Below are 19494 nucleotides of genomic sequence, written 5' to 3'. Positions count from 1 at the left end.
GTGTCCATGTGATTCCCTCGTTAAGCGCACCTGCGTGAAAAGTTTTAGCTCTTGCAGAACGTGAAATGACCAAAAACTTTTCACGCAGGTGCGCTTAACGAGGGAATCACACGGACACTCCATTAGGTACACTGCCATTTTCAAGTGGCGGTGTACCTAATGGAGTGTCCGTGTGATTCCCTCGTTAAGCGCACCTGCGTGAAAAGTTTTAGCTCTTGCAGAACGTGAAATGACCAAAAACTTTTCACGCAGGTGCGCTTAACGAGGGAATCACACGGACACTCCATTAGGTACACTGCCATTTTCAAGTGGCGGTGTACCTAATGGAGTGTCCGTGTGATTCCCTCGTTAAGCGCACCTGCGTGAAAAGTTTTAGCTCTTGCAGAACGTGAAATGACCAAAAACTTTTCACGCAGGTGCGCTTAACGAGGGAATCACACGGACACTCCATTAGGTACACTGCCATTTTCAAGTGGCGGTGTACCTAATGGAGTGTCCGTGTGATTCCCTCGTTAAGCGCACCTGCGTGAAAAGTTTTAGCTCTTGCAAAACGTGAAATGACCAGAAACTTTTCACGCAGGTGCGCTTAACGAGGGAATCACACGGACACTCCATTAGGTACACTGCCATTTTCAAGTGTACCTAATAACAGGCCAGTTCATTAGGGAAAAATCCTGGCCAAAGCTTAACTGAAAGTGAAAAGTGCCACACCCACCCTCACCCCCACCTCCTGATTGGCTGGTTGATCTGTGACGTCACACAGACACTCCATTAGGTACACCACCATTTTCAAGTCTACCTAATAACTTTATGCATTCTTTTGTACGTCAAGAATGTGTATTTGACTACTTGCTCTTTATTTTGGGGACACCAATACATATTACACAACGTAAAACATACATATTGTCATATAAAGCAGTTCACCAAATGTCAGATTTTTGTTTTCCTGCCCAAAAAATAAAAACAAGGAATAAAACACCAGACAAGTTTTAACAGGTTTTAATGGTTAACTAAAATAATAATAATAATAGTAATAAAAGTAAATTTCAAACCAGCAATCTAATGTGAAATTGCAGTAGATATATTGGATAACAATATTTAGGCGTATATATGCATACACGTTATTTTAAGTGTTATAAAATCAAGATTACCCAAAGAGAAGCATAATCTCCCCGTTGTTGCATAACAGCGCATCCCTTCATGCAATAAAGTTAGCCGTTAGCTAGGGGTTTTTTTTTTTTGCCTTGGAACGGATTAAAAATTTTTCCCTTATTTGTAATGGGAAGAATAGATTCGGAATTCGACCGATTCACTTCTCGAACCGCCTTCTGGAATGGATTGTGGTCGAAAACCGAGGTTTAACTGTATTTCTTGTTGAGATCAGAGCAAGTTTTGAAAACACATCCATCCGTCAATTGGGGCTTTTTTTTCTTCAAAGCCTTTAAAAGGAAAGACGGGTGGTCTCCCCATCCCAGCGTTCCCTCCAAGCGCCGCATGCCTTTGGAATCCCTCTTGATCCACTAATGAGGGGCATATCGCCAGGTTAGCTGAGCGTGGCCAATGAAAGGAAAGGTCTAGTCATTTACTTTCTTTCCTGTACACTTCACATCCACTGAGGAAAGTTTGAATTTTTGAGGGAAAGGGTAAGGCGCAAGATTGTGTCGTGATGCCTACTGTCTGGGCTGTGGGGGTTCCTGGCATGCTGATTTGTGACTTATGATAAAAATCACATTGCCAGGGATTACCACACAGGCCTGACCTGACCGGCTACCATGGCAACGCCCCCCCACACACACACACAGTTCCAACTGAAGACATGATTATCCAGGAGAGAGTGAGGAGTTGGCTGTGATTAGAACTATAGGCTCTTCGTGTGTGTTTGTGCGTGCGTGAGTCTTAAACAGGTCGTGTGTGTTGTCTCCAGCCAGGCACAGAGCTTAGCTGATTGGTGAACAGTGATTGATTTCCTCTTTGTTCACAGTGGCTAAGTTCTGCACCTGAGGAGAACATTGTCCACAAAAGAAAAGGAATAGCAGAAAAGGGGCTTCCCACCAACTCCTGACTGATTGACGCATTGATGAAGGAGCACGAGGCGTCCATATATAGGACATTCAAGTGACGCGTGTGGCAGAGGGTGCCATCCGTCTAAACGAGCACGGATGTGTGAATTAAAAATGAGGTCCGTCCGTGCGGAGCGTGTCATCAGTCCACCTATATTTAGGGCCTATTAAAAGACTAATGGCCATCAAAGGGCCGTTAAAGAGAGCAATGGCCATATGACAGCCATCAGTGCCCACATATATACTGGAGAAGCCTCTGTGATTTATGATGCCCTAATGGCACAAGACCAGAAAGGCATCTCTTCATTTGCGCAATCAAACTGTTGATAGTGGCAAAGCACTCGATGGATTTAAGGTTGATGTTTGAATGGTTTATGACTTTTTTAAAACCATACAAGGTGAGTGAGCGTTGAGGTCTCAAAACAGAGTTGGCTTCACCTTTCACTAACTACACTCACAGCACGAAAGACCCCCAGACATGAATCATATCATAAAATGCAGCATATGATGGATAGGCAGCAAGAAATGGGCTTGGCCGCCTGTGCCTACTGAGCTGATAATCAGTCGTACACAACCACTGGCTCAGTTCAGCAGGAACAGGCGTCCAGTTCACTGACCAACAACAGTCACATGAGTCGAGCAAAATGGTGTGTATCAATCTCCCAAATGATTGTAGATTCTATTAGAGGGAATGTAAAAGTTCTGTATACACTCCAACATGTGCCTTGTCACGCCGGTTCCATAATGGGCACCCCTCTTTCTCTCTCTTCTCCAAGGCTGCTGACAACAAATGAGAAGATGACAGGAGGTCGTGAGAGGGTGGGGCACCTGTGTCGACCACTCGGAATGTTTGTGGGGATCCGACAGTCTGGCCAAGGCTGCTAACTTGTGGAGGAAACAACCCCCCCCAAAAAAAACATTAGAAAGAAAAAAGGTTGAAAGACAGACACTGCTTCATTGTAACCTTTGTGGTCATGCACAAAAATGTCACTTTTTTGTACTGCTGAAATAAAAATGGAAAAAAGAACTTGATCCATGTGTTTGTGCTGTGTTTAGTCTGAAGCTCCAATCAGGCTGTGCAGAGTTTAGACTGGAAATTCATTGAGGTGTTTTCACACATAACACATGACTTCATGTAAGGGATACAGCACAATGTGAATAAGAACGTGGGAAGCGCACATGGGGTCATGATAGATAGAATAATAATAATAGATCTTAGTTTCTTCAAATGAGAGTTCCACAGTTAAACTTTGTATAAAGCAGAACTAGAGAATTGTGTATTTGTGCATTACAAATTCAAAAAAGTTGTGAAGTTACAAGAAATTAAGTTGTAATGATACGATTAAAAATTGATTAAAAAAAAAAAATAGTAATTTCACAATTTAGATAATTGTACTATAAAAAAAGTTGCAGTATTACAAGGAAAAAGTCATTTAGTTTTGAGCACTTACTACATTATTTTGCACAGATATAATTTGGGCGATTGCTTTGATATTGTCCAAGATTAAGCTCAAGTAAGTCTGACATTTATTCATTGTAGGCTGACTGCGTCGCTGTCCTTTCATACAGAGTCACGTACTGCCCAGAGCGTGGCCTTCATTAACGATGCTAACATTGCTCACGAAGCAGACCCTGAACTGACACCCAACTCAACAGTGTGTGTTACCGTGTGTGCGTCTCACCTGGGTGAATGTGAGAGGTGGGCGTATCCCCCATGAGTGACATCCAGTTGCTGTGGTGGTGGTGGTGTAGGGATGGCGAGCGCATTCTGAAGCTGACGGATCCTGACAGAGGTCACGCAGGGGTCACTGGATGAGGGACCGTCGCCGCTTCCCATGCCGAGCCGATGCTCCAGCAGGCTCAGGACTCGTAATGCTTCACTGAGCGGACCGGACGCAGCCGCCACCTGGCCCATGTGCATACACAGGCCTAATTATATGCAAATGTATTCGACGGCGTGCACACGGAGGCGCACAAATGGCGTACTTGTCTCACTGTAACGTTAGATTAGCGTCCACAAACTTGCTGTGCACTATTTCCACATACACTGTAAAAAGGGTTTGGGGGTAAAAGTAGGTTTAATGATACGGAACATAACCTATCTGCATGGCGGCCACCTCACCGTGCACACGATGCGAGCAGAGACGCCGTGCGACTGGCGGGAGAAAACGGCGCAGTTGAGCGCCAGGCCGAGGGTCAGTAACGGCGATGGCCGTCCAGTGCTCGCGGAAATGACGGCCAGCGCATCGCGGAGTTGCTCCCCAGGGTCAAGATGATCATCTGAGAAAAGGATGCGCATCTGCTCCCAGATTTGTTGCACACGTACCTGCAGATCCAAAGCAGAAAGTCAATCAATACATGCGCAATTGTGCAAAGACGGCCACGGACGGCGTGTCTCCTCCGTTATGCGAGAAGGCGACCCAAAGGGAGCAATCAATATTTCTTCATCCTCCTCCTCCCTCCGATAGCGGTCATCCATTATTTACTTTTTAATGTGTTTCTTCCTTCTGTTCCTTCTGTGTTTGCTCTTCACACATGGCACACCCCCAATCCCATTCAGCCACGACTTTGCTCTTAGCAATTTAACACTTAAGAGATCTCAGGGGTTGACATTTTGCGCCACTCAATTTTCCATGCAAGACATTGCCGCTGGAAGGGTATTTCTTAGGACGTTTTAGCATTTAAATGAGCTATGAAGGAGCCACATATTTTTTTGCTTTGTGTTGTGAGCGACACTGTTTTTGGAGACAGCATTACCAGTTGTTGATTCCTTTGGTGCCCCCTGTTGGTGGGGTGGTGGTAGAAGGTCAGGAGCCACAGCGAGGGGTGGCAGTCTTGGGGCTCGGCGGTGGCCAGCAACTGGAAGGCCTCGTGGACCCAATGAGAACACTGGACCAGCAGGAACCAGGCCTCAAACACTACGCCAACACCACCACTAGCGAGACATGACATTACATTATGATATTGGACTGAACACTTGGACAAATAATCTAACTGCCTGATTGTTTTTCCCTTAATATCATATAAAACAATTTCTTTTTCAGATTTGGATGGATGGATGGATGGATGGATGGATGGATGGATGGATGGATGGATGGATGGATGGATGGATGGATGGATGGATGGATGGATGGATGGATGGATGGATGGATGGATGGATGGATGGATGGATGGATGGATGGATGGATGGATGGATGGATGGATGGATGGATGGATGGATGGATGGATGGATGGATGGATGGATGGATGGATGGATGGATGGATGGATGGATGGATGGATGGATGGATGGATGGATGGATGGATGGATGGATGGATGGATGGATGGATGGATGGATGGATGGATGGATGGATGGATGGATGGATGGATGGATGGATGGATGGATGGATGGATGGATGGATGGATGGATGGATGGAGCATCCAACCCGCCGATGCCGCCGCCGCCGTCTGCCTCCGCTTCCTCTGTCAGTCTTCGTAATGAGTTGCTGAGCCAGTTCAGGTGACGTGTGCGAGCCTCCCCAGACGCCTCTGCAAATGACACATTGGTGTGCGTGCACACAAACACACGCAGGCAAACACACACACACACATGCACACACACACATTCACACAGAGAAAAAGAGCACTCAAATCTGCACTTTTTACACTCAATTACCATCTGCAAATCTTGCAACCTAGCGAGCTGTACTCGAGGAGAAACATCCCCAATTTAAAAACTCCGCTCTCGACAAACAAGAGATGACTTTGCAGTTTAGGAAAATTCACACTTTTTAAGAACACTTTAATGATCTCCATCCAATACGGCAAGCTTTGCCTTACAAAGACATCTAATTTCATATTTATTTCCTATGATTGAGTATTTGTGCTATTGTGCAAGTGTGCCTTATTAAGTGTGTGTTAAGTAAGCAGGATTTAGTTATCCTGGCTTAACCCTTGAGCCGTGTTTTAACAATGCAAAGGCAACTTGTCAGTGAGGGGAAAAAGTGAAATGTTCAACTTGTCACACTTCTCATTTCCATTCAGGCGGATGTGAAAAATTGCCCTTTCTCGCGCGCACACAAAAATAAGTAGGAATCATTAACTCGGAGTTCTGGCTGCACTCCAGTGTTCCCTTAATGGCACCATTCATGTCAATCGTTCCTCTACGCATGCAGGCCAGGTGTGGGCATACATTGATAAGCACGACTAGACATGCCCATACTGACAAAACGAAAAACATATCAAATGTGGTGACCTTTATTTGCTACACATTTCTGATGGCATGAAGCATGAAGTACAGACTGTGCAGTTCTTCAATGCAATGCTGAACATAGTACATAAATGACATGCATCTGCTCATAACTGGTTCTGCAGTCACAATTGTGTTACCAAGAGGGATTTTTTTTTTTTTTAAGAATCTTAATTTAGTTTGAGATGTAACAGCATTTTTGTTAGTATTTTTACATGTACTACTTACTTTGTTTTTAGCATTTGGTTACCTTACTGATTTTTTGGGGGGTATTTAAATGATACTTTTTATCTTACGTTGTAATGTGGGGAAAAAAGTAATGAATAAATCAGAAAAAAAGATGCAAACATAAAAAATACCCCGTGTGAACATTTGTGCTTTAGCTGTGGCTAACAGCAGCTCCTTGCCACTGTTCTCATTTTGTATTTGTGCCTGGCAGTGTCAAACAAGCAATATTGACGTAAAAGTAGAACTAAGCTTTTATATTGATTGCGCAAAGTGCACCTAATCTTTTGACCGATGAGTGCACAGGCGGTGGCTTACAAGGAAGAAGCTTGCACCCGTTGCTTAATACTTTTAATAGGTGATGGCTGACACTGAATGAACCTCATGTGAGTGCAATCACCACTGTCATTAACTAATATCGATTGGCCAAACAAGTGCTCATTCAATACATAGCAGGAAGCCGCGACTTGTTCGGACAATACAAGGTATTGTGCATTGAGTGATTATACGTACACGCGCGCACGCACACTGACCTGACGGCTGGGTCAAGAGCGGAAGCAGCAGATTTGGGGGAGACTGAGGGAAGAAGGCCTTCAAAGATGTCTGAAGGGACACAGGGTAAAAAAAGTGAGAATGAATGAGTGGCAACCTGCCAATGACAAATGTGACAAATGTCGCTGTGACGATGAGGTTGCGGAGCGGTGACAAACTGGTTGAGAGTGTGTTGTAATGTAGCGTGTAATTGGTTGGCATTTGAGCAGTGTGACAGCAGACATCAGCGTGATGCATTGAGTAAGTTGCCACTGCCATCTAGTGTTTGCAATGGAAAAAAATCTTCAACTCAAAAATTGCCATTGTAATGCAAGTTACATTCAAGTCATAAAATTAATGAGGAAATATAACAAATAGTTACAATACTACACTGAGCAAATGTTAAAGTACATGGTCGTAATATTACAACAGTAATACATTAACATGGTTGTAAAACTACAAGGGAGACCTTTATTTTAACAGAGTAGGTCATAATACACAGAGGGAATTAAATGTAACATTACAAATAAAGAAAATAAACCATAACATGACCTTGTGTTTTATTGAGCAGTGTAATAAATATACTTTGATCAATGAAATCATAATATAAAAAGGCTAAATATTAGTGTACATATATGACATAATATCCAATGAAAATATAAAACACAAATTTATTTTAGTAGCTAGAGATATGACACTCAACAAACGCTCTGTTAATGAAAAATATTTTCAAGAAACACATGGAATGAGTACCTGTGTATGCGACACTGTCAGTTCCCTATAGAAGCAGCTGGTAAAGCTTTGGATGAGATCCCGAATGCACGGGTGATCCTCTTGTTTCTTTAGGATGGACCTGTCAAAAACACATGCTCACAAGTCAGTCCAAAATAACAAGATGAATATCAATAGGGAAAGTGGACACAAGTGAGACTGACTCACCGAAAGATGTCACTCACCACCAAGAAGATGGCGCAGTGTTGAGCACAGGCCTTGGGCTGGAAAAACAGGCAAGCTGGTTGTGAATACACACCACTAGATGTCCCTCCAGATCAACTTTTTGGCCCTAACTCGAGTTTTCTTTTTTTTCCCGTCTCTCCACACATCCCCACCACTATATTGTAAGCGCATCATGTGTTTTACATTTAACACATTCTAAAAACGCCCCAGCACAAACGCTTAACAGCTGCACAGCGCACCTCCTCCCTCTTCTATGTCTCGACAGTTGATTCGGATTTTCCACATCTTAATTAATAACCAGCACTAATACCATAATAACGTACTCTCTCATACAGACACAGGACTGAAGCACATCTTGAACTCTTGTTTGGGTGTCATTTAAGTTGTTCATGTGAGCTTTTGACAGCAGAAAACATACATTTATCTCGATGCAAAAATACACTTTACATTTACAAGAAGAAGTAGAACGAAAGTAATTTTAAGATTTTCTATTCTTTCCCTTGTAAATGTAAGCGGGCGTCGATCATGTGAAGTTCGGAGATTTGGGTAAACAGCAGCATCTAGTGGATTCCTGATGTTATTACAACATCACCACCTTTCATCATGTTCTTGCCATGTTTCTTGAGAAAGGTGAGCCTTGCAAGCAGAGCAGCTTGCGTGTAAGCGAGTGGCTGGGTGGGTTGCAGCGACATGTCACTGTCCACATAAATGCATGCAAATGCACCCTAATGTGGGCATTTGCAGGTTGTGCCACAGCTCCTGCTATTCAAAACAGATGGACGGGCCTTTTCGCGTTGGCCTCCATAACCTTACCGCTGCAATTACGGCACGCAACAAACATCCTGTTTTTTTTTTCTTTTTACTTTGGCGTTCGGAAACGAGGAAGCGAAGGTTTATTGTCATTGGGGCTCGAATCAGAATAGATCACGTAGAGGTGGCGGCATAAGTCCAACGAGGAATGTCTGCCTTAATGTCAGGTTTCCCCATTTGGCGGCGGTGATTGAAAAGAAAGAGAAGAGAGACACAAGCCAGTCGACTTTTCCTTTTTTTTTTTTGCCTTTGCACATGTGTGTGCACATCTGACATCCAAACAACCTTAAGGCTAAGTGAAACCTAAACTTTGCCTCCTACTCTCTTAACGACAGACACACTACACCAGATGTAATATCTTAAAGAACATTCACTAAAGACGTGCGTGTGTGTGCGCGCATGTGCGTGTGTGTGTACCAAGGTGATAAAAACAAGAGGTAAACCAGCAAGGGATGAAAGCATAAACAAATCTCGGACTGACATAAACAAAAACCTCTTTTCGTCAGACTTGATTAGTAACTCGTGTGAACGTTAGATGGTCATCGAGTGCAATCAAGAGGCGGATATTCAGTATTTCTCGGTGCAGTGTTAGTCATCTCTCTTATTTAATGGGTACAGAACTTGAAACTGCAAAAGTGTGCATTGTTAGGCACTTGAACGCAACTCAAGTGGACCATCAATGCTGGAAAGCAGCAGTGACATGCCCGACAAAAACTTGAGCGTGACGAGAGGGCGGCCAAATTATCGTTTCCCACCAGAGTTTAACCTTACGAAGTAGGAGTGCTCAGCCCACATTGAAAATGTACTTTTTAAAAACAACTGAGTCGTAAAAATAAAAAAAAGTTGAAATATGTAAAAGATGTGATAATTTCACCAATAAAAAGTGATGAGTAAACTGCACTAGATGAAAAGAATGAAAAACTTAAATATTAAACAGTCTCTATAAGCGATTTTTTCCCCATGTACAAACATGATTTGTGACGCTATTTACGTAGGACAGGCTTGTACATTTCTCTCGCAACACTCCTTTCTCCATTACCTTAATCATCATCATGTGATCAATGACTTTGCCACTGTACAAACCCGAGCGTATGAGATGGTGGTGGGGTGGGGTGGGGTTTGGGGGCTCAGGCAGCGGGTACTCGAACGATTTAACCCGCACAATAAAGACTGTGTGGTGCACGCCAAATGATGTGAGACGCAGTTTGGAGCTGGCCAAATGACATGAGACACACACTAGGCAAATCCAACAACGGCAAAGGAAACAGTCAATTATTGAAGAAAAAAAACCTAATCTGTGGAAACGTTTCATGTTATGAAAAACAACGGTAATATTAAAATAATGAATTCAGATCTGAGACGCTATTTGCGGGCCGATGAGTACAACGGCCTGTTTGATCTTTCTGCCATAAGACTACATGCTACATTACTACCCAAGGAGACAAATAAGGGAAATGTATAATGGCAAGCGTCCCATTTGTTTAATAGTGATTTAACGGGAGTGTAGCAAACCTACCAGCAGCGACTGCATTATTTGCCGCTTGAGCTGTTGCGGTGACGGCGGCGCGTCAGCGAAGGCGGTGGACTCCAACAGACCGAGCACCGTCTCCTCCAGGCTGGGCAGGCTGTGATACCACAGGGCCACGACAGCCTGGTCCTCCAGTGACAAGCGACCACTGTGAAAAATCAAGTCGTATCTATTATGTCACATCGGAAGGGGAAACCATCTGTTAACCAGATGTTGCGGTTCGGCTTTGGTTTCTTTTTAAAACAATGCAATCAGAGTGAAATGAAGAATTTAGAGCCTTTGATTTGTGTCCTGATATACGCAACAAACTTAACATTGATTGCTCCTAGAAGAATAGGAGGAAGATGAAAAGCAACATGTGCCACGTATTGTTGCCAAAGGAGCTTGAACCACGTGAAGTGGAAGTATTACAATTCAGGGAGGGCTAAGAGGCCGAGCCCAATCATTGATTAAATCACCTAAAACGTTGTCAAAACCCAATGTAGGAGAAATATGAAGGGTCTAAAAACAAAAGCACAATTTGGGGTTCAGGTTTTAAGGTTAAGTAATTTCAAAGAGACTAAAGTTGTTACTGTAAGAAAATAAATATTTACCATTATTATATTATATTACATTATAATATTTTTTAAGAGTGAGGGGAACTAGTGATCTTTAAGTCAATAATTTAAAGTGACTACAAATATCATGAGAGTATAATAGAAGTATTAGTTGCAAATCTACAAAGAAACAAGCAGTAATTATATGTCAATGAAGTTGTAATTTTCCGAGATTAAAAGGAAAGAAAATATTAGAAGACAGTCATGAAAAGTCTAAACTTTACGAGAACAAAACAAAAATATTATGAGCACAAAATTATCGTAAACGACAAAGTCTTGTGATAAATAATATATTCTGAATGTATCCTAGAGTACCTGCTATAGGCAGAGCTTAGAGCATCCAGGAAGTCACACGGGAGAGTTGCTTGTGCACATGTTAGTGACCGCTGCAGCAAAGTTCCAATGAGAGGAGCAACCTCGGGGCAAGTAACCAGGGGAACGCAAGCCTCGCATGTCGCCACCATCCTATCACATGAACACCTGCGCACAAAGATTTTATCAAGTGTCTTTGCACGATTAAAAATTCAACACTGCAGCTTACTTCTCTTGTACATCTTTTCAGTCTACAGAATTCAGAATTCACTTTTCGGGGATCACCTCGCATTTCTGTCTCCCAGTGAACAGCAGCTTTTTCCAATGTCTTTCTGCAACTCTGCCACCACCTGAATAGTGGGGAAAGAATTATTGTGTTTTCTGTATCATAGCAGCCACCATTATGATTACACGATACCTTTCGGAGGACTTGGAGGTGGTACTGAGTTGGCGACACATGTAAATGTTGGAGCAAAGAATTGGCTAGTGATTCGTCATCTTCGGTGGCAAGTTGACACAACAGTTTCTGTGGGAGTCGGAGCAACAAAATACATATGAAGCAGCAGATTTATGCTTCCGGCAACAATGCCTAAGGTGGATACCATCAAAGCTAATTGAGGACAACTCAGTTGGCATCTTTTCAAAGACATGAGCGGGAATGGTTCAAAAAATAAAATAAAAAAAGCATTCCAGGAGGTAAGAATGTATTGACAACATATGAGGAAGACCTTTAGATGTGAGCATTCTTTGTTGCAAAGGACCTCAGTGTTTTACAAGCATTTTTCAGAAGGGGCCTCATCTCACACACACACACTGATAAAACGACACCAATAAACTCGAATCATTCTTGACTGTGAAAAAGGCTGACGGTGGTGATGGTGATAATGAAGGGCCAAGGAGAGGAAATGCTAAACGGATGAAATAGAAATGTTGACTAAAGAGCCTTTTGGACTCTGCTTTTTGTGGTGGGAGATTTTGTAAATGGTGATTTCATCCGGGCAATTATACCCAAAGTTGGAATAAAAGCAACAAGTGATTCCAAAACAACATTTTAGGTTTGGTTTGAAGAGGTTTGGTTTCCCTGATGTAACCGTTTCTGTTGGACCACATTAAAGTGATAGACTTGTTTAGAAAAGGCACTTTGGACAACAGGGCCTCACATTTTGCTACAACGTTTGGTGACTTCAATGGACCGCAGTAATAAGCTCACCACAAGAAGTGGACTTTGCGGACAGAAGGGAATGGTGGGGACTGGAAAGCGAGACAAGCAGAATTGTTGGAATGCTGCGCTGTTGGCGGAGCTGTGTGGTCATACCCTCCACGTCGCCTCACCAAAGAAACCCCAATCACTACCATCTGAGCGCCCTCCGAGCCCGAGTCCACACAAAAGTGATCCAGCTCGGTTTGAAGGCACATTGAGGATGGCGAAGGAAGCCTGGTTGGATAGACACAATGACGACCAACTGCTGGATCTTCAGAATAGAACAAAAGGGCGTGATCACCAGCGATGAAAGACAAACCCATTGTTGGACGGCAAATGTTTTCAGTCAAAAGTCATCTTATGTTCCCAGAAAAACAGCCAGCGACCAAGCTGGCTCGGAGACACCGCAGCAATTATACCCTTCCAAGCAGCCATGTATACAAAAGCAGATGGCACTGGCTAAGACATAGCTGAACAGCCCAAACCAATGAGAGAAGCATATATAGACAACATCTGAGATCCACCACAGTCGGTTCAAGAATGCAGATTCACCTCTCTCACTTTCGCTTTTACCATTTTTGCCTTGTACTGCTATTTACCTGGATATTAAATAAATAATCCCAATTAAAAGGAACTGAAATGTCATTTGCTGTTTGACTTACTCCACCCGTAGCTCCACAGAAATACTGTATGCATTTCTGCATAAAGCCGGAGCACAGTTTGGGCAAACATCAAGGAAGCTTTGAAGAAATCCAATTTAAATAGGATGCAATAAAAGCAGACACGGCAAAATAGAAGTGAATCGTTGATGTAGCCCAAATGATTTCCAAAACACACAAAGTATTACAGCCAGTGTGAGCTAAGAGTCAGGGCAATGTTTTAACACCGGAAAGCAACCACAAAGGCTCCAGGGACCGTCTGTGGTTCACACTGCTTGAGTCACTAAAGCAACCCCTTGAAAGAAGAGCAATCGCCAGTCCTCTAATATAACACTCTCACACTTTATTTATCATCTCCTCAAAGACCCCGCCATGCTACAGGCGTCACTGTGTGGTCCTCCTGCAAAGATAGAACGCAGTAGACTTCAAACACCGTCAGAAGGCTAACATGTGGTGGTGACAGGCCCACATTGAGGAAACAAAATGAGAAGGCAAAAATATGTCGACACAAGTAATCATTTAAAAAGGAGAATAGACAACACAAAGCAAAAAAGTGCACTAAACCATGTTTGTAATAAAAAGGGAGCAGGTTATTTTCCACACTTCACACCTATAGGGGGCAGTATTTTACCAGAGTTAACATATCATTTAATTGCCTGCACTGTTACTGAATTGAAAAGTACTAATAAACAAACTGCACAATAATTCTATTTTTTTTTTCCCTTAGAAGGTTCCACAGAAGATCAACTGGATAACATCCATCATACCTGTATCCACTGGTTAGCCTTTCTTTCCAAAGCATTGGCCGGCTGCTCAGAGTATAGCGCCCACAGACACTGGAAGATCAGCCCACTGCTTTTAACTGTTAAAAGAAAAAAAATCTTACACTCATCTGTTCAATCGCCATCACAGTTGGGGAAAACAAATAGCCTGCAAGACACACTTCACAGCGGCTCACAAGGGGTCTGTCTCACCGTCAGCAGTGACAACGGGGTTCCAGCACAAGCGACCTACAATCTGGCCAAGCAAAGGCATCTTCTTCATAGTCTCTGTTGTGGAACCCTTGGAACAGACAAAAGAAAATCACTCATTTCATTTTCGTTTTACATGTAAAACACAAGTCAACACTCCTTAACTGTAATGAAATATAATACAAGCTAACATAAGTGGTTCTATGAATAGAAACACAAACAGGCACCCAACACTATACGATTTTTATAAGCAACACTTTTTTTTTACATTGGATTTTGGTCGACGTCAACCCTCCCCAAATTCCCGCCATCTCAGCAGGATTACGACAATATGGGGAGACCGGTCTGCCAGGGCAGCGGCTCGCCGCTCTCCTAGAGCCGCTTCATTTTCATGTTGCGGTTGTCGCTATAACGGCCGCGGTGAAAGACGGAGCAGAGCCTGGCTGGAGTCCATGCTTCTATACTCTCTGGGTGCGCATGGGTTTGTTTATGGAGCTCGCAAGCCACCATGTGCTTTATTTCACCCGGCAGGCACTTTAAGTCTGCGAGAGGGTTTGAGAGCGCTACATTGGAGGATTTAGCAACATTTATTGTGAGTGCCCCCCAGCAACAAAAAACAACAAAATACCAAAACCCAGCGGTAACATATTGAAGTAAATGTCGGCACATGTGCGTACAAATAGCCCAGCCTGTGTACAGTATTACGGAATCTAATTAACCCGTAGCGAGCCCGTATGATATGTTTGAACTATGAGCTAATTAAGTTCAACAGCATAGCTTTGTTGCAGGAGGAGGCCACACAGCGCAAAAGTGTAATTGAGGCAATGTGCTGCTGCTCAAGCAGAGAGAAACTCCAACTGGGCCTCCAAGTAGAAAAAGATCTCATACGATCACATGGCTTCACCAAATGATGGGCCTTCAATAGGTTTGGATAATCGGTTAGACGACATCTGCATCATTGGGGGAAAATGCTAACTTCCTGCTTTTGGCCTGGTCTAAACAGTGAAATAATTGCACATCAGTTTTTTTGTTCTTTTTTGGTTACATTGTAATCTCCATTGATTGTCTGACATGAAAATCACAGCGGTTTCAGTTGAAAGAAATCCGCCTCTCTAAAAACCGAAATGCAAAGAAACCATAATTAATGGCTTTACTAACTTTTTATTGTGTCACAACGACAGTTTTAGTGACGATGTTGATCAAAACAACAAAACAAAGCTTGTTGTGCCTGAAGGCTTTTACGCAGTTTACGGATGTGCTTCAATGCTATGGTGGCGACTTCACCCACATAAAAACCGTCTAAGAAGGATTTTGTCCGTATGGATCTCAAACCTTCCCAGTCTGTAAGATATAATCCAAGTCCTCAAAGACCCACTACTGCCACGCCTAAGGCAGAAAGTATGTATGTAATTTTCAGTTTTATGGGGAAACGCCTTGATAAAGACCTCCATGGGGTTTCGCCGTAAAAGAACAGAAAGGGATTGATACGAGGGCGGGAGAGGCATTGAAAAGAGGTGAACTGCAATTAATTCTTCAGAGTAGCAAATGATTAGGTAGCTGTATGGCTTAAAAGAAAATAAAAAAAAGGCAACAGACAAGATGGTTAACTTGACTCATTCAGTTGAGTGAGATGCTATCCTAATTGCTTGTGATTTTGGAAAGTTAGATGACAAAAGTTATTGGAAACCTGAAGGAGATCAACAAGCAAATGAGAAACATCCACTTTGTTTTCCAGAGCAACTGTTCTTATTCAACACCACTTTTTGGGCATCGGCCACAAGAAAGCAGTTAAGTCATCAAGGGATGCGGAGCACTGCCAAGAAGCAGGCAATCCTCACATGGTCTTTTATGACTCCAGTGCCTGTAAAAAGGATTTCAGTCCAATTAAACTATAGCAGCTTTTGTTTCTTAACCAATTCTTCATTTTACGCACCTCGGCATGACGTAAGCCCGGAGTCATGCTCGCAGACTGGAAGATGGAAAGATCTTGTTTTTTTTTAATGTTCATGCAGGCCTTCATGTTAAGTTCTGTTCTTTTAGGCATAGCTATCAACGCTTTGTCTGGATTTACACAGAAAGGCCATTTAATGCCCGATTATTTACATTGACTTGGCTTGTGGGATAGTGTCAATAAAATTGTGCAACGTCACATCATTCCATTAAATCTCAATTTGCGCCATAACAATATTTGGTCTCCTCAGACCCCATGACCCCTTTTCCATTGCACCAATCTTTATGCTAGTTAGCGAATCAAAAACATTTTGCCTGAGTTGATATGAGAGTTAAATTGAGTTACAGGCTCGCTCGTTTCAAAAATTAAACTTGTCAGTCAAGGTACCACTCTATATTTGACAGTCATTGGACGGCTCTTGTCTTTTTTTTCTTAGCTAAACAAGAAAGCTCCATTTAGAGTTAGCGTTGCATGAAAATTATTCAAGCACACCATTCCAACAGGTTTGCGATTACAGAGGGAGATAGAGCACTTGCGGTCGTAGCAACACTGAAATCTCACAGTTCTGCATAACCCCCCTGCCCTCGCACCTTCCTGCCCAAGGTTGCTGCAGCTGATTTGGGGATACATTAGGTTAGCACTGTAGGTCCCAGCGCGACTATTACCTGACAAATTCAACATTGCAGTGCTGCCAGCCAGGCAACCTCTGCGGCACATAGAGCAACCTCTGTTGGCCTTCGAACGCTGGACTTACTGTTCACGGGTTGGCTTGGACAGAAGCTGAAGAGTGTGTGCATGTGTGTGTGTGTGTGTAGCATCATTAATCTAACGGCCGTTTGGCTGCTGATGCAATTGATAATTTTTCTCAGCGGGTAGAGTGTCAAGTCTGCGAGCCACCAGGCATGCTTGTATGAAAGAACACCTACTGTATGTTTGAATACTTACCATGTTGTCAATGTGCATGAGAAGTCGCTGGAGGAAATCCCTCAGTGAACACAGATGAGCGCATGCATCTTTGTGAACGTCCACGCTGTCGGCTTGGCCCCAAGCCTCAACTTTGTCCAGCCACAACTGCATCTCTGTTTGCTGGACTCGGACCACTGATTGAGACATGGTTCACTTTTAACGAGGATCCTTCAAAAAAAAAAGAGAGATGTGTTCACTATCATAATTACACAGGCAAGTCACGGACTGTGTTTTGTCAAGGAACAGGAAGAGAGCCTGTAAGCATTCACATTGGTTTCATCAAAATTTAATCATGTTTTGGTTAAGGTTGCACATTGTAAAATAATAAGGCCACACTATAAAAAAGTAAAAAACACGCACTGACTCACAAACATTACAGATCACCTTTTTTCTTTTTTTTTAATGATAAAACACATGGCCATTGGGTACACAATTTAATGTGATGCAACACAAGAGCTGTATAAAAAAATATGTTTTTGTAAAACTTTGTGGCATTAGGATTGACTGATTTATCAATTGATGGTGAATAGTGTCAGTGTTCTGAAGCAACTGAGACAAAATGAAGCGCACTAGTTAGTCCTCCACCAGCATCACCATCGGTTAATTGAAGGAGAGCAACGTGACTTCAGCTATCCATCCAATACCCTTCTTCAAAGGAGGAATTTTATACTCTGGCATGGAACATGGAAGTTGAGAACATCCGATCCATCCGCTTTTGATTTGTGGCTGACGCACTCGCCATTAGTCTCTACTGTGGTGCAGATCATCCTTTCCTTGATAGTGAATACATAAAAGTGTTCATTGCAAATGAATGTTGCTTCTCTTGAAACTTTTACTCAACTGTGAGAAATGCCTTCCTTGTTGCTCTTGTAAAGTCTCTGCAACTCATTCTCGTAATCGGCGGCAAACACCTTCTCCTTGTCAATGACCCACTGGAGGAGGTTGTTCTGGGCTTCCTCCTTGCGAAGTTGGCGCTCTTTCAAGGCCAACACCTCCTCCAGACCCTTCTGATAAGACAACTGGCTTTCTGCTTCCATCAGTTCCACAAAGATCTCGTTCCACCTTCGCTCGTCGCCCTCGACCTCTTCTTTTGGGAAAGGATGCGTCGGACCTTTGACGGCCACGTGGTCTCCCTCCGTGGCCAATTCTTGGAGTTGTCTCATCCTCTCGTGCTCGTCTCTCAAACCCATGTCCCGTACCTTTTGGAGAAGATCACTCTCGCTTTTTTTCCTCATCTTCTCCACTTCCACCTTTCTGGTCAAATACTCCACCTGCTCCCACAGGGTATTGTACTCGTCCATTTCCAGTCGCAGTTTGTCCGAGAGCTCCTCCACGGCGGGCCCTTGTGACTTGACCTGCTCCTCCAGACATTGGAGCTGCGCTTGCAGGTCCCTCACTTCCTTCTCAAGACGATCCTTCTCTGCCACGAAGAACATACCGAACATCTTCTGGCAGGCCAGGCCGTAGATGTCAAAGGCTAATCGCAACAGCCGTGAAAACATTGTGGACTACAAAAAGCATGTTTACAATCGTGCATGTCAAAGCACCAGTGGAAGACGCAGCAGTCCTTTTGTATTGGGCTTCCAACCTTTGTGATGTCATAACATCTAATGCTACACAGCCATCACCAAGGCAACTGCTAACTATAGCTGACAAGTATCATGTGACGATATAGTAAGCAAAAAGTTGCTCATTGCAGTAGCTTTCGAACTTAAGCTTTCGTCAAGAGTACAATGCAAAACTTCTATCCTATACTGGAAGTTCATATTGCACATTCAGTACACAATGACAACAAGCACACAAATTGTCCACAAATATATGTACATGCACAAAAAGCGCTCAACTGCTGCCTTAGTTTCTGACTGCCCAGAGAGCCTCCGGAGAAGGAATAAGATGTGACTGGTCAAATATTATCTTTGAAGATTTGTTCGACTAAGCTTGTGGATTTTAGGTTGGGGTCGGTTTGCTGTTCCAATTATGAGACTGTTTATATTATTCCAGTATAATCAAATCTGTAAAACTTCACTTTCTATTTAAAACTAACGGTGTTATAAAAGAGTGTGAAAATATTAGGAAAACCCTGAAGACGTATGAACGGATAAGGAAAATGTAGATTTAAGAAATATAATACACTTTTGGAAACTTTAGCGATACAATAACTGGTCTATTGGGAGTGCCTTTTCCTTTACCTTGGACCAAACGTGTGTTATCTCAATATAAATGTGAAAATTAATATGTATACAAGCCTCCTACGTTGAATAATTCAACGAACAGGCACTAGCTATTTCCAAGCATTTTTGACACCCTGGTGACGGTGCCATACGTACAACAAACGCCGAAAAGCTACTTACCCTTAAATAGCTAGACAAAATCGTGGCGTATTGAATGTATCGCTTTCATTTTACACTAAAGAAATCAAGTTAATTCGTCCCAGACGAGGGTAACAATCCGTATTTCCCTCTTCCGCGTACGAAGGAATTCGATTGGCTGATGGACACTG

At 43.0% G+C, this 19494-nt stretch overlaps 2 protein-coding genes across 6 annotated transcripts in view; one reads left to right on the top strand and one right to left on the bottom strand.

Moving 5' to 3' along the window:
• Positions 1-3092, top strand: part of aopep (aminopeptidase O (putative)) — a 57827-nt gene extending 54735 nt beyond the window's left edge. For all 5 annotated transcript variants that reach the window (XM_088376023.1, XM_088376025.1, XM_088376021.1 and 2 more), the window contains one exon: positions 2837-3092. The gene's annotated coding sequence lies outside the window, so the exon portion shown is untranslated. The remainder of the gene's footprint in view (positions 1-2836) is intronic.
• On the bottom strand, positions 837-19494 carry fancc (FA complementation group C). The gene is made up of 16 exons (XM_088376029.1): positions 19346-19494; positions 16974-17162; positions 14081-14168; positions 13874-13968; positions 11665-11772; positions 11532-11596; positions 11250-11414; positions 10327-10486; positions 7983-8038; positions 7797-7896; positions 7046-7115; positions 5485-5587; positions 4818-4995; positions 4183-4386; positions 3743-3966; positions 837-2945 (listed from the first exon to the last, which is right to left on the bottom strand). Exons 2-16 carry the CDS (start codon positions 17139-17141, stop codon positions 2942-2944), a joined length of 1788 nt encoding a protein of 595 aa, XP_088232155.1. The 5' UTR covers positions 17142-17162; positions 19346-19494; the 3' UTR covers positions 837-2941.

Source organism: Syngnathus floridae, chromosome 5, assembly GCF_059516105.1.
Source record: "Syngnathus floridae isolate MCC-2025c chromosome 5, RoL_Sflo_1.0, whole genome shotgun sequence".
Taxonomy (NCBI): Eukaryota; Metazoa; Chordata; class Actinopteri; order Syngnathiformes; family Syngnathidae; genus Syngnathus; species Syngnathus floridae.
This window is presented reverse-complemented; position numbering and strand designations above follow the sequence as displayed.

Coding starts and splice junctions, on each gene's coding strand:
- fancc (XM_088376029.1), bottom strand. CDS start 17,141: ATGTCTCAATCAGTGGTCCGAGTCCAGCAAACAGAGATGCAGTTGTGG. Junction 5,588..7,045: donor GCTCTTGACCCAGCCGTCAG/GTCAGTGTGCGT, acceptor TGTCATTTGCAG/AGGCGTCTGGGGAGGCTCGC. Junction 4,996..5,484: donor GGCGGCGGCGGCATCGGCGG/GTTGGATGCTCC, acceptor ATGTCTCGCTAG/TGGTGGTGTTGGCGTAGTGT.